The sequence below is a fragment of the Clarias gariepinus genome, chromosome 14 (assembly GCF_024256425.1).
Source record: "Clarias gariepinus isolate MV-2021 ecotype Netherlands chromosome 14, CGAR_prim_01v2, whole genome shotgun sequence".
In the NCBI taxonomy this organism is placed as follows: Eukaryota; Metazoa; Chordata; class Actinopteri; order Siluriformes; family Clariidae; genus Clarias; species Clarias gariepinus.
The window spans coordinates 9,957,002-9,969,750 of NC_071113.1; the positions used below are offsets into that span (position 1 = coordinate 9,957,002).

At 43.5% G+C, this 12,749-nt stretch overlaps 1 protein-coding gene across 5 annotated transcripts in view; it reads right to left on the bottom strand.

Annotated features, from left to right (window-relative positions):
- The window catches only part of jmjd1cb (jumonji domain containing 1Cb), a 128,163-nt gene continuing 115,414 nt past the window's right edge, over positions 1-12,749 (bottom strand). For all 5 annotated transcript variants that reach the window (XM_053511938.1, XM_053511937.1, XM_053511940.1 and 2 more), the window contains 11 exons: positions 12,531-12,744; positions 11,791-11,999; positions 11,128-11,406; positions 10,288-10,456; positions 10,071-10,161; positions 9,856-9,986; positions 9,462-9,584; positions 8,349-8,488; positions 6,304-6,480; positions 6,026-6,157; positions 1-1,038 (listed from right to left, as the gene is read on the bottom strand). In XM_053511938.1, coding sequence (XP_053367913.1) covers positions 943-1,038; positions 6,026-6,157; positions 6,304-6,480; positions 8,349-8,488; positions 9,462-9,584; positions 9,856-9,986; positions 10,071-10,161; positions 10,288-10,456; positions 11,128-11,406; positions 11,791-11,999; positions 12,531-12,744 — 1,761 coding nt within the window. In that variant the 3' untranslated portion in view covers positions 1-942. The remainder of the gene's footprint in view (positions 1,039-6,025; positions 6,158-6,303; positions 6,481-8,348; positions 8,489-9,461; positions 9,585-9,855; positions 9,987-10,070; positions 10,162-10,287; positions 10,457-11,127; positions 11,407-11,790; positions 12,000-12,530; positions 12,745-12,749) is intronic.

Below are 12,749 nucleotides of genomic sequence, written 5' to 3' on the forward strand. Positions count from 1 at the left end.
TCTGATAAATCCATTTTAATGGAAAATGTAAAACCCTTTGAACTTCAATGTACAAAGCATGTAACACTTGCACTTTTAAAATCTGAAATTGAAGCAAGCTGTGTTTTTAAAAAAATACATCAGTGAATGTATATATGTATATATTTACACAGCATAGTAAGTCTTTCATTTTTTGTTTAATCATCAACTTCAAAACTTCACCATAGTAAATCTTAACCAAAAAAAAAAGAAACAACAATTTTTCTTAAATAAATTACAACTTTTTTTGTTTTTGTAAATGTCTCCATTTTACAGTGAATACTTCTTAATAAAATGCTGACGTGTGTTATTCATTTAGGCTTTCTTTACATAATATAACTTTACAATGTTTACAATAGTTTGGCAGTTAAAATTTCTTTTTTTCTCTCTCTCTCTCTCTCTCAAAAGATATGGCATGAGGACTGCGATTTCAGCAACGATTCCCAAAAGTACAGGCAACAGCTGGTGTTCGGATCCCGTCTCACAGTTACTGTCTCAATGTAGTGAGCTGCGTCAGGATCCCATTTAGCAAACTGTACAAGTCACATTTACATTTGATCTAGAACATAAAGCGTAGACCTCCTAAAAAATAAATACATCATTTTCACATGAACAATATACAGTATGAAAAAAAAACAAAAAACCAACAGAACAACAGACGAACAAATAGAGTCTGAAGAGCAGTGCTGCTGCTTGCGGATTATCTTCAGGGTTTTTTTTGTTTTGTTTCTTTTCTGTAAAATCACAGTTATCCTGATGCGTTTGGGCTATACTGCTGTGGTGTCAGTAACAAATAAATAACGTCTGTCTTTCTTTTTGTCTTCGTTTAAAGTCTGCTTGGCACTGGAGGTTCAGGACGCGAAGGTTAGTGTGCATATTTGGGGTTAAGTGATGAAGGCGTGCTGACAGCAGCGTGAGGAAGGGTCATGAGTTCGCCTCCTCTTCCTCCTGAGCCTCAGCACTGCACCGCTTTAATGTTCCCACAGCATCCTTTACGCAGTGGTAAAAGATGTTCTTGACCTGGGAGAGAGAAAAGACAGAGTGTGTGTGTGTCAGTGACATTATGGATTACAGCCAGACTCTGACTCATGTGCTTTAAAGTTTAAGTTGAATAGCCTTCGACAGGGGGAAAGAAAAAAAAAAAACTGGGCTAAAATACTAAATCACACAGCAACTCATTAATGGACGCTGTGCATTTAGCAAAGAGCGAGCGCCGCTGCTGAAAAACATCTATTAGACGTCATCTGCTGAAAGACTAATGAGTTCTACAAGCTCGGCTATTAAAGGTGAAAATGCATACAAGAAATACTCGACACAAAGCAGGGAGCCGCACACAGCGACGGGAAAATGGAGTGCAGACGCTGGTAATGTGTGTGTGTGTGTGTGTGAGAGAGAAAGAGAGCATGTGTGAGTAAACGAGCATGGAGACTTGTAACATAAAACGAAGATAAGATTTCACTGTGGTTTCTACACTCACCTAAAGGATTATTAGGAACACTATACTAATACGGTGTTTGACCCCCTTTCGCCTTCAGAACTGCCTTAATTCTACGTGGCATTGATTCAACAAGGTGCTGAAAGCATTCTTTAGAAATGTTGGCCCATATTGATAAGATAGCATCTTGCAGTTCATGGAGATTTGTGGGATGCACATCCAGGGCACGAAGCTCCCGTTCCACCACATCCCAAAGATGCTCTATTGGGTTGAGATCTGGTGACTGTGGGGGCCATTTTAGTACAGTGAACTCATTGTCATGTTCAAGAAACCAATTTGAAATGATTCAAGCTTTGTGACATAGTGCATTATCCTGCTGAAAGTAGCCATCAGAGGATGGGTACATGGTGGTCATAAAGGGATGGACATGGTCAGAAACAATGCTCAGGTAGCCCGTGGCATTTAAACCATGCCCAATTGGCACTAAGGGGCCTAAAGTGTGCCAAGAAAACATCCCCCACACCATTACACCACCACCACCAGCCTGCACAGTGGTAACAAGGCATGATGGATCCACATTCTCATTCTGTTTACGCCAAATTCTGACTCTACCATTTAAATGTCTTAACATTTTTCCAGTTTTTAACTGTCCAATTTTGGTGAGCTCGTGCAAATTGTAGCCTCTTTTTCCTATTTGTAGTGGGGATGAGTGGTACCCGGTGGGGTCTTCTGCTGTTGTAACCCATCCGCCTCAAGGTTATGCGTGTTGTGCCTTCACAAATGCTTTGCTGCATACCTCGGTTGTAACGAGTGGTTATTTCAGTCAAAGTTGCTCTTCTATCAGCTTGAATCTGGCACCAACAACCATGCCACGCTCAAAATTGTTTAAATCACCTTTCTTTTCCATTCTGACATTCAGTTTGGAGTTCAGGAGATTGTCTTGACCAGGACCACCCCCCTAAATGCATTGAAACAACTGCCATGTGATTGGTTGATTAGATAATTGCATTAATGAGAAATTGAACAGGTGTTTCTAATATTCCTTTAGGTGAGTGTATATCTGTGGAGATACTGGATGTAGAACAATTTCACCATGCTAGTATTGGGTCAAGCTCGTGCCTATGAGCCACTTACACAAAAGTGCAAACAGGTTTAAGTTGATTTACAGTGCGTCCTACTTATATGGTCCTTGGCTATCCTGGTCAAGCCTTTGTCACACATATATATATATATATATATATATATATATATATATATATATATTACTGCACAGGGCCTACATGGTGAAACTGGGCTTGAACCGTCAACCTTCTGATCATTAATCAAGAGCCTTAACCCGCTGAGCAACCACTGCCACCAGTGTCACCATAAAATTCAGCTATTTTTCAACTATACATCATATAATTGTTACCCATAAGAGCCCAGACGTCTCTTTTAAGGGAAATTATGGGGTACACACCACAGACCCATAGTGCCTTGCACCTCCTGGTTCCAGGTTCGATGTTCGTGTTTGGTGGGTTTCCTCTGTGTACTCCAGTTTCGTCCCACAGTCCAAAGACATACAGATTAAGCTAATTGGCATTCCCAAATTGGAACCCGTAGTGTTTGCACGAGTGTGTGCCCTGCGATGGATTGGCACTGAACCCTGCCCCGTGCCCCAAGTCTCAGGATAGGCTACAGGCCCACCGCGACCCTGTATACAGGATTAAGCGGTGTAGACGATAAGTAAGTGAGTGAGTGATACTGTACTGCAGACCAGAGAGACCACATTCGTCTTAAGGCCTTTTTTTCCCCCCAGACAATTTCAGTAACCTTATATAAATTAATATTAGTGTAAATATATTAAATAGTAAGCCGGTAGCATGAGACAAATGTGATAGCCTCTTGACTTAAATGTGTTTGTGCTTCGATTCAAGCTCTCCAGTAACATGTGCTTATTATCACACATCTTCATGCACATGCATGCTGGTTTCATTGTTTTGAGTTGTCATGGATACGAAGTAATCTCTGAAGCACTGGGGACTATACAAGAGTCTATTTAATAAACACAAAAGATGCATAAATTCAAAAGGTTTGAAATGTCTTTGTCCCAGATGCTAGGTTAAATAGCTATACATCCATAATCACAGTTGAATTATATCTACTGTAGATCAGTTCCTACTTTATTCCTGATGGGAGCGGTGTGGTCGTGTCAGATCACATACTGACTGACATCACCGTCTAGTGTAAAAAAGCACCACTGGATGTGACGTCTGGGTAAAAAACGCTTATATAAAACTTCTTTTACTGTCCTCTCATTTAACCGCTGAGTGTCTCAAAGCATATAAACCATTTTAGAAGTTTTGCCAGCAAGAGTGTTTTAACTTTAGTCCTATTTGAACTGCGTTCGTTTTTATTTGAGGGTGGGGTAATGTAATGTAATGTAATATAATATTATAAAGCTCATGTAATGTCACGGGGTTTTATTCCTGTCTGAATTCATCATGTCAGTAGTGTTATTTGGTGCATGTGTGTGGTCGTGTGTGTGTGTGTGTGTGTGTGTACATTTCTTTAAAATGATTAGCAGAAACTGATCTCGGTTCAACATTTTATAGGAATTGAAAACAGAGAGACTGAGGAGGAGCTTCTTCCCGCAGGCGATAAGGTCTCTCAACTACAACCACACCACTATGCAGAACTAACAATCTTTTCATAATTGGTCAAATCTATCAATCTTTTTACATCCATGAACACTATGGACAATTACATGCTCACCTTCCTTCATATTCACACTACATGTCGTACGTTACATCCTGGACCATTGCACAAAGACACTTTAATAACTTTGCACACCTACCTTCACAACTACACTACATGTTTACGTTTACATCCTACACTTTAATAACCTCTGCACAAAGACACTTTAATAACTTTGCACACCTACCTTCACAACTACACTACATTTTACAGTTTTTACGTTTACATCCTGGACCAGTGCACAAAGACACTTTAATAACCTCTGCACTAAGACACTTTGTTCTATGCATATTTGCACACACCGTACAGTATATTTCAATTTGCACAGTATATTTCTATTTTGTACATCATATTTCTATTTTTATTTTTAGTTCTATTTTTTTCTAGCACATTTCTATTTTTATTTTTAGTTCTATTTTTCCTAGTTTAATTTAATTTTTTAATTTAATTTCTATCGTATTTCTTTTATTCATATTTATTTATTATTTGTAAAAATTTAATTCTCTTTTAGGGTCAATGGCAGTCGTATAATGCATTTCACTACATTTCGTACTGTGTATGTTTGTGTATGTGACAAATAAAATTTGAATTTGAATTTGTTGCTGAAAATTCTGTTATATTTTATAGGACATAAGAATTAGTGCTTTTTATTAAGTATAAAGACGATCCAGGAAAGAAATACTAAGAGATTTAAAGTTTCTAGCACGAAAGGCACCTACTGTACATACAGTGATGAGCAAAAGTATTCAGACAAGATTTGCCATGTATTATATTTTCTCTGTGTACGAACAGGTGATCTCACTTATTAGGTCTACCTTACACGGTATGAGCAAAAGTATTTGTTAAACCTGTTTTAATCAAATCAGACTCCTCATCCCCAGTGAAGGGCCATCTTAATGCTTCAGCAGACCAAGACATCTTGGACAATGCTAAGCTTCCAACTCTGTGTCAACAGTTTGGAGAAGGCCCTTCTCTATTCCAACATGACTGTGTCCTTCCCAGTGCACAAAGCAAGGACTATAAAGATATGGATTTATGAGTTCGGTGTTGAAGAACTTGACTGGCTTGATATCAACCCCATCGAGCACCTTTGGGACGAACCGGAATGGAGATTGTGAGCCAGGCCTTCTCGTCCAACATCAGTGCTCGACCTTATTAATAAATGACTGGGCAGGAATTCCCACAGAAAATTGAAAAAATGAGTGAGAAATTGGCATTCGGCTTCTGGATCATCTCATCTCCAGACCTAAACCCAACAGAAAACTGCTGGAAGGAGAAAACAGCATCCTTTTGCAGTATTAGATCTACAACATGATTAGCTCAGTATTACTGCTGTAGTAATTCTCATTCATTTTACTGTTGATAAAAAAAAAAAAAAAAAAAGGCGTAGGGTTCAACAGTTATCACACATCAGCTTCGACACTAATATGAAGGTCCAGAGAGCGGGAGGAAATCAGGCTCTAGTTTCTGGGCACTCCGGCTACGCTTTCTGGTAAATATAGTCCTGATCTACTCCGATACGCCTGGAAGCATCAGCAAGAAAAGTAAATAAGGTAATAAATAGGAAAGGAATAATAACGTCCTTTCGCAAATTTATCGCAGAATAGTTTTTTCCCCTCCCTCTCCCTAGGAAGTGTCCCATCCCACAGAGTTCAGTCTTTAGACCTTAGCGGAAGGAACGGAGACACCGAAAAGGAACCTGATTTCCCTCCTGAGGACGCTGCAGTACTATGATCTCACTCTAGATATCAGATAACGAGATTAAATGCCCTGAGACCTGCGCGCTGGTGTGTGTAGAAACCCCTCAGGTTAGAGTGTGAGAGAAGTGGCTCGTACCTGTAGCTTATCTTCGTAGTTGATTTCCTCTTTGGAGGAGCGCAGCTCCTGGGTTAAGTGGAAGGAGTGCACCACATGCTCCGGCGAGACAAAGTCATTGATCACCTGAACGCAGCTGTGCAGGTTCTGCACCTGTGGAGGAGAGAGAGAGAGAGAGAGAGAGCGAGCGAGGGAAAGGATGAGTGTGAGATGTAAACAAAGGTGTAAAGGCATGAGCATCGCACAAGCACAGATACTGTATATGTATATATTTATATATGGGAGATGAGATGTGTAACCTGGTGCAGGGCTCCAGCAGGGACGAGGACAGAGTCTCCCAGAAACTGGACGACGGTGCTGCCCTGTACGCCGTGCTCCTCAAGCAGACGCTGCCTCTGCTTACGGCTAAGGTACCGGCTCGGCTCCCTGATCGGGTCGTGCTCTGGCAGGACCTCCGCACCCTGCTCCTTAGAGATCTGCAAACCACAAAGAAACATGATACTAGGTCAGACACAGCGGGCCCCGTCCGCATCTGGTATTTACGTGTCTCGAGTGACCCGATCACAAGCGGAGACCTGACACGGATCGCCGTTTACACCTGCACTGGAATACCTCTTCTGTGTTCAGGTTTCATACGCGTAGTTTCCACTGGCGTTGCACACATGTTCTTCATCAGCCCTCGGGTGCGTTTATATTCAGGCGGAAACATCCAGCGAGTCCTGGTTTATCGGTGTTTATGGACTGTTTTTGCGAAATGTTTTATCAGTGTGTTCTGATGAACAGGAGAGGAGAAGCTACAAAAAGCAGCTGATTTTCTCTCTGCTCCGATGCAGGATCGCATGATATTTATGTATCATCTGAGACATTTCAACATGATTTCCAGGCATGCAATTATTAGGTATTTTATGCGTTTTAGAAGTATTTCCTCTCTCGGCGATTACGTACTTCATGTTCTCCAGGACGCATCGAGACTCATTTAAGATCAAACTACGAATGTGAAGTAACCAGATGTCTTCCAGACCAACAGTTCTAAATGTGCTTGAAAGGGGATCTATTATGCAAAATTACAATTTCTTTTTTTTTTAGATATTTAGATGGGTTTTCAATGTGCGTGTACAAAAAAAGTGAGAAACATACTTTCTGACGCATTTAAGATACTCAATATATTATCGAAGTAAATGATTTTGACAGATTGTATTAAAAAAAAAAAAAATCATTGGATAACCTCAAGGAGGCACGGTGGCTTCGTGGTTAGCGCTGTCGCCTCGCACCTCCGAGGTCCGGGTTGGATTCCCGCCTCTGGATTTGTGTGCATGGAGTTTGTGCTTGGTGGGTTTCCTCTGAGTTCTCCGGTTTTCTCCCACAGTCCGATGACATGCAGATTAGGCTAACTGGCGCATCCAAACTGCCTGTAGTGTATGAATGCGTGTGTGTGTGTGTGAGTACTGCGATAGATTGGCACCCTGTCCAGGGAGTACCCCACCTCGTGCCCTAAGTCTCCTGGGATAGGCTCCATCCCCCCGAGACACTGTATACAGGATAAAGTGGTATAGAAGATGTGAGAGTGGACAACTTGTCTAGACATATGATAGACTTGACTGCAGAGTGCGTCTACATACTGGCTCAATTATTCATCATTTCAGTTAATATTTAAAGTCTGATTTCTTCTCGTTCGATTTCACAGTGCTCTCCTTCACGTGTTTCATCGTATTGCTTCAGAGAATCCGAATCGTAATGTTTTCTTCACATGACAAGCCCTAATAAATAATCAGGCCATCTGGCCTAGGAAATTAGATAATTGCACTGATGACAATAAAAAAATAAATAAAAAATCTATTTTCGTGACTAGGGAAAGGACACGACCTTCACTTGCACTTTTGTAAATCATGTTAATTTTTTTCCCCTTGTTTTTCCCCCACTAAGCATTACTTAAACTTTTATTCACATTCATAAAAATCCACATGTAACCGCCGGTGTAGCCAGTCAGCTAATGAATACTGTTCGCGAATACCAGACAACCGACCCGGCAATAAAGTGCGCATGCTGTAAAGCAGTTTAGTTTCTCATTTGCCCTGTAATTGCTGCATGTAAAGGCACAGGGCGAGCCGAGCAGAGCTTCGAGAAACGTTCCGTTAACCCTGCCGTCTTCTGCATGGCGGTGTCTGACCGAGAGCCGCGAGGACAGAGCGGGCAGTTTAAAGGTAAGGACGTGATTAAATGTCCCCTATAAGGCTTCCCTTAGGAGGAATGCGGGGTTTTATAAGGACATCGACTAACACGGCACTGGAGGGACGAGATAACGAGGTAGCACGAGAAACAGACGGACAGAAAAGGAAGTAGTAACCTTGTGCAGGAATTCTTTGACTTTCTCGACGTCCTTGCTCGTGTAGACGTGCCACAGGGCTCCTGGAGTCTCGCTCGAGTCCTTTAATCTCTTCTTCACGTTGTCGTCTAGATCCTCTTCCTCCAGCCTCTTCAGCACTCCTGGGCACAAACGCAGGAATATATTAGCTGGCGCGTAAACACACGGTAAATATTACACGGTCAGCTTAACATACAACAAAGACAAGCTGCCTGACAACAGCCTTGGCGTCCTCCTTTAAAGAGGTTGTTTAAAAAAAAAAAAAAAAAAGGGTTTCAAAATTAATTCTAAAGAGGCGAGTGGGCGTCAGCTTTTCTAACGCGTTTCCCTTTGCGCTAAGCCCAGGAGACAAGAGCGCTATAAATAGGGGCCGGCCAGAACGGGATGAGATGAGGAGGGAGAGAGGGAGAGAGAGAGGGAGAGGGAGGGAGGGAAAGGTGGGAGAAAAGGAAAGAACGAAAGCTGCTAAGTAAAGTTTTCTTGACAGGAGACAGGGCACAGCTGAGACACAGTGCCAGACCTGAGTCCTGCCAAGACACAAAGGAAAGGAGGTGTGGGCTTGAAACACTGGGTGGTGTGGGCTTGGCTCTTGCTAGCTCTGCAGCAATCCTTTCAATTTTCTAAAAGGAACTTTCGGCACAGTTCGTACCCCAACACGACAGCTGCAGGCATTAGCACTCGTTCACTAGAATCTTTGCGCCGGGAGGAAGAAATGGCGTCCGGAGAGAGAGTGCGCACGCTCGGCGTCTGTTCGCTCGAACGACAGCATCAGCCGTGTGATCGCTCGGAAAAAAAAAATCTCCTGCAACTCGTCCAGATGCTCATAACCCCCACCCAAGCAACAGTGTATTGTTTCCAGAAGTCCTTAAAGTCTGTACCGTGTGTGTTTCCAAGCTCTGTGACAAAGGAGAGCAGGGAGAAAGAAAAAAAAAAAAAAGAGCGCATTTCGGTTCCAAAAAGGAAAACGGGGGGAAAAAAAGCAGTCGAATGAGTTTTCCCTCTGTTCCTGGCTTTCCTCGTGAAAATGAAGGTTGGCCTAGTTCAGCCTATGCTGTTTAAAAAGAAAGAAAGGACGGAGGTAGGAGAAAGACCAACCGGTTTTCGAGAGGACGCCGTTGCCTTTGGCCACTCCGACGTAAACGAGCACGCTGACGATGTCGGACACTTCCATGTGCAGGTTGGCGGTGCCGAAGTCCTGCTCCTGAGATGACGCAACACCTGAAGCACAGACAAAAAAAAACAACAACCATTACACGAGTACGAATCCTTAAAGCAGAGTTGTGCATAGACCATGCAGATATAAACATACCCGGCTTTCTTACCAAACATATGACTTCGTACACGGAGATATTTCGAGATTTTGTAGCTTATAGTAAATGCATGATTGTATATTGCTAGTAAGCAATATTATTTTTATTATGCGTATATTAATACATAAGAGAAAGGAGGAGAAGAGACGCTAGAAATGTGCAGCAATAAGAGACAGTACCGTAAGCGCAGCAGAGACGAGGGCCTAGGTCAGGTCGCACGAAGAACGAGGGAAGATGGGAAGCCAGGTTCAAATTCCCCTCCGGGTCGGAATACTCGGGCAGAGGGAGGTTCTTCATCAGATCATCATACCTGGACACACACAGCCACTTAACACTCTCCTTTCACGTAAATAAAAAAATACAACAAAAACCAAACTCTACATCTCTAATATACCTAGAAGGCATAAGAGCCATGAACTCTTCTCCTGAGGGCCAGTCTTTTAGCCTGTACACGATCGCCTCGCCGTCTCTGGATTTGGGCCGTTCTGAAGTAGAGAACGCAATAGAAAGAGAAAAAAAACATGAAGGAAAGGGATGCATCTGGATAATCTTACTACAGACAATATAGATATTCTGTTTGACACAGGCGGACGTTTTTCGGGACCACTCACTTGTCAGGTCCTCGAAGCCGTCCCAGAACTCTTTGATGCCCGAGTTGGAAACCACGCCGTCCTTGCAGTTCACCAGATCCCCCTGGTGGTCGGCGAACTCCTGGCTGAAAGCTTCAGCCTTCCACAAGCTGGCGTTGAGCTTCTTGTGAACCCCTGAGACGAGCACAGGCTGGAAAAACACCACAGAGGAAATGGGCCTTTAATGACAGCCAGGATCACAGCAACTCTCAGACCGTTCCCCTTTTCACACAGTGGAAAATATGAAGCCTGGAGGAAGGGGCGGAAAAAAAACCTTAACTACTACAATATGTAATACATCAGCGACCAGCACACGAGTTCTATCTTCTTTACCACCTTGATTTGTGCGTGTGTGTGTGTGTGTGTGTGTGTGTGTGTGTGTGTGCACGCAGTGCTCCTGCTTTCAGAGGCAGACTCCAACTCATAGATGCAAGATCTTAACTTTAACAGCACGTAATAAACACCTCCACGTGCCTCCTTGATGCACGAACCTGCATCCGTTCACATGCACAGCTGGGTCATGCTTAAACACACTACGTTTTCATTAACTTTGTACGCTTTCTTTGGTGCTGCGGGGAGAGAAGAATAAAAGCCGCGGAGAGGAAAATAATAAAAACGTCTTTCCAGCAGGGGGCGCTGAAGCCCTGTGCGAGCACACGGCTGAAAAGCCAGAAGGGGGAAAAGAAGGTAATATAATACATAAACAGCCTTCATACTCTGCTCTTGCCTTCTTTGTTTCTCAGACAAACCTTGTTATTTTCTGACGTGCACGGCACACACTTAACCAGGATGAGCTGAGCGGTTTGCAGCAGCGTCACTAACCTGTCCCTGCTTCCAGCACTCTCGGAACAGTTTCCAGTTGTTGCTGTTGCGGTGGTCTTTGAGCCAGAGCAGTCGACGGTCATATAGCCAGCAGTGGAGGATGTCTGCGTGCTGCTCGGGCACGTCCTCGGCTTGTTTCCTTCTCTCGGCCTTGGCTTCTTCCAGGGGTTTAGCCTTCGGGCTCTGCTTAGTGCTGCGGTCCGCCGGTATCTTATTCTCCACCACTGAAGCGATGATGTCATCCAGGATGTTGGGCATAGTGCGACCGCTTTTCCCCGTCTAAGCAAGGGCACATGGGAGACAGAGATGAATTATTATTATTATTATTATTACTGCAATTACAAATATTGAAGAAAAAAAAACAAACACTGATCTCCCGTAGCCTGAAAACCGAAGTCATAGTTCATTTCCTGTATCTCTAATTGCGTCACTGATTTGCCGTAACCTTTAATATATACTGTGTGTGTGTGTGTATAGCTCATTGGCATTGGACTACAGTTCGGAACGTCCCAGGTTCAAACCCCATGACCACCAAGTTACCACTTGAGCAAGGCCCTTAACCCTTACCTGCTCAGATGTATAATGAGATACAAATGTAAGTCGTTCTAGATAAGGGCGTCTGCCAAATGCCTAAATGTAAATAGATGTATCATGCGATTCTACCTGTGAGGCAGTGGAGTAAACCGGGGCGAATGCGATGCCGGCGTCGATAGAGCCCAGGCACAGTTTTCCGGCCGTGGTGGTGAGCAGGTCTCGCAGTGTGGAGCCCTGCTCTGTGCTGTTGGCCACCAGAGATGAAGCTTTACAGTGCAAAGTCTCCAGAGCGTCCGTGCTCCCTTCCTTCACCTTCCCTATAGCCGACTCCTTATTCTCTGCAAGGATGAGAGACAAAATTTTTTGAGTTCATGAAGAAAAAAAAAAGTGACAAGCATGTTACACGCTGTTAATTCACAATGGCTCTTGCGCAGTGCATAGCTTTTGGCTTTATTTCCTATAACACATGACTAACCATCATGAATGGACTTACTAATTACCTGACACGTTAAATCAAGCAGTGACGGCGAATGTGCACTACATTCAGTGCCAGAACTGTGACTGTGAGATCCTTGCGTCGGTATATTAACAGATGAGACATGACTCAGTTCGCTCTATGAATGAGCCGCTTTGTGCCGAAGCCCGTATATCCAGCATCCGTCTAACCGGAACTCCATTTTGGAGAGAAGTCCGTCATCGTGGCATGTAAAGGCAATTGATATGCTGGATAAACATCTGGTTGGGTAAGCACTTGGGACTGTGAGACGCTATGTTAATACCACTAAATGTAAGGCGCTCCTGTCGAATACGCCAGCTTTAGGAATCGCAAGTTTCCCCAGTTACTTCTCGCTCATTCTGTTTTTACCCACCTTTCTTCTCTTCCCGGGATTTCTGCTCGGCCAAGTCGGCCAGAAAGTGCAGTGGTGACTGAGACTCGGGTGGTGTGAGCTTGCTATCAGTGCTAGTGTCACTGGCGGGGCTGCTGCCCCCGTTCGCTTCCACCTTCTGTCCCAGGTTGTGCTGGACAACCTCAGGCTTGCACAGGGTAAGCTTGTTGCTGTGGTTCAGCACGTTCTGAAGGACCTGCG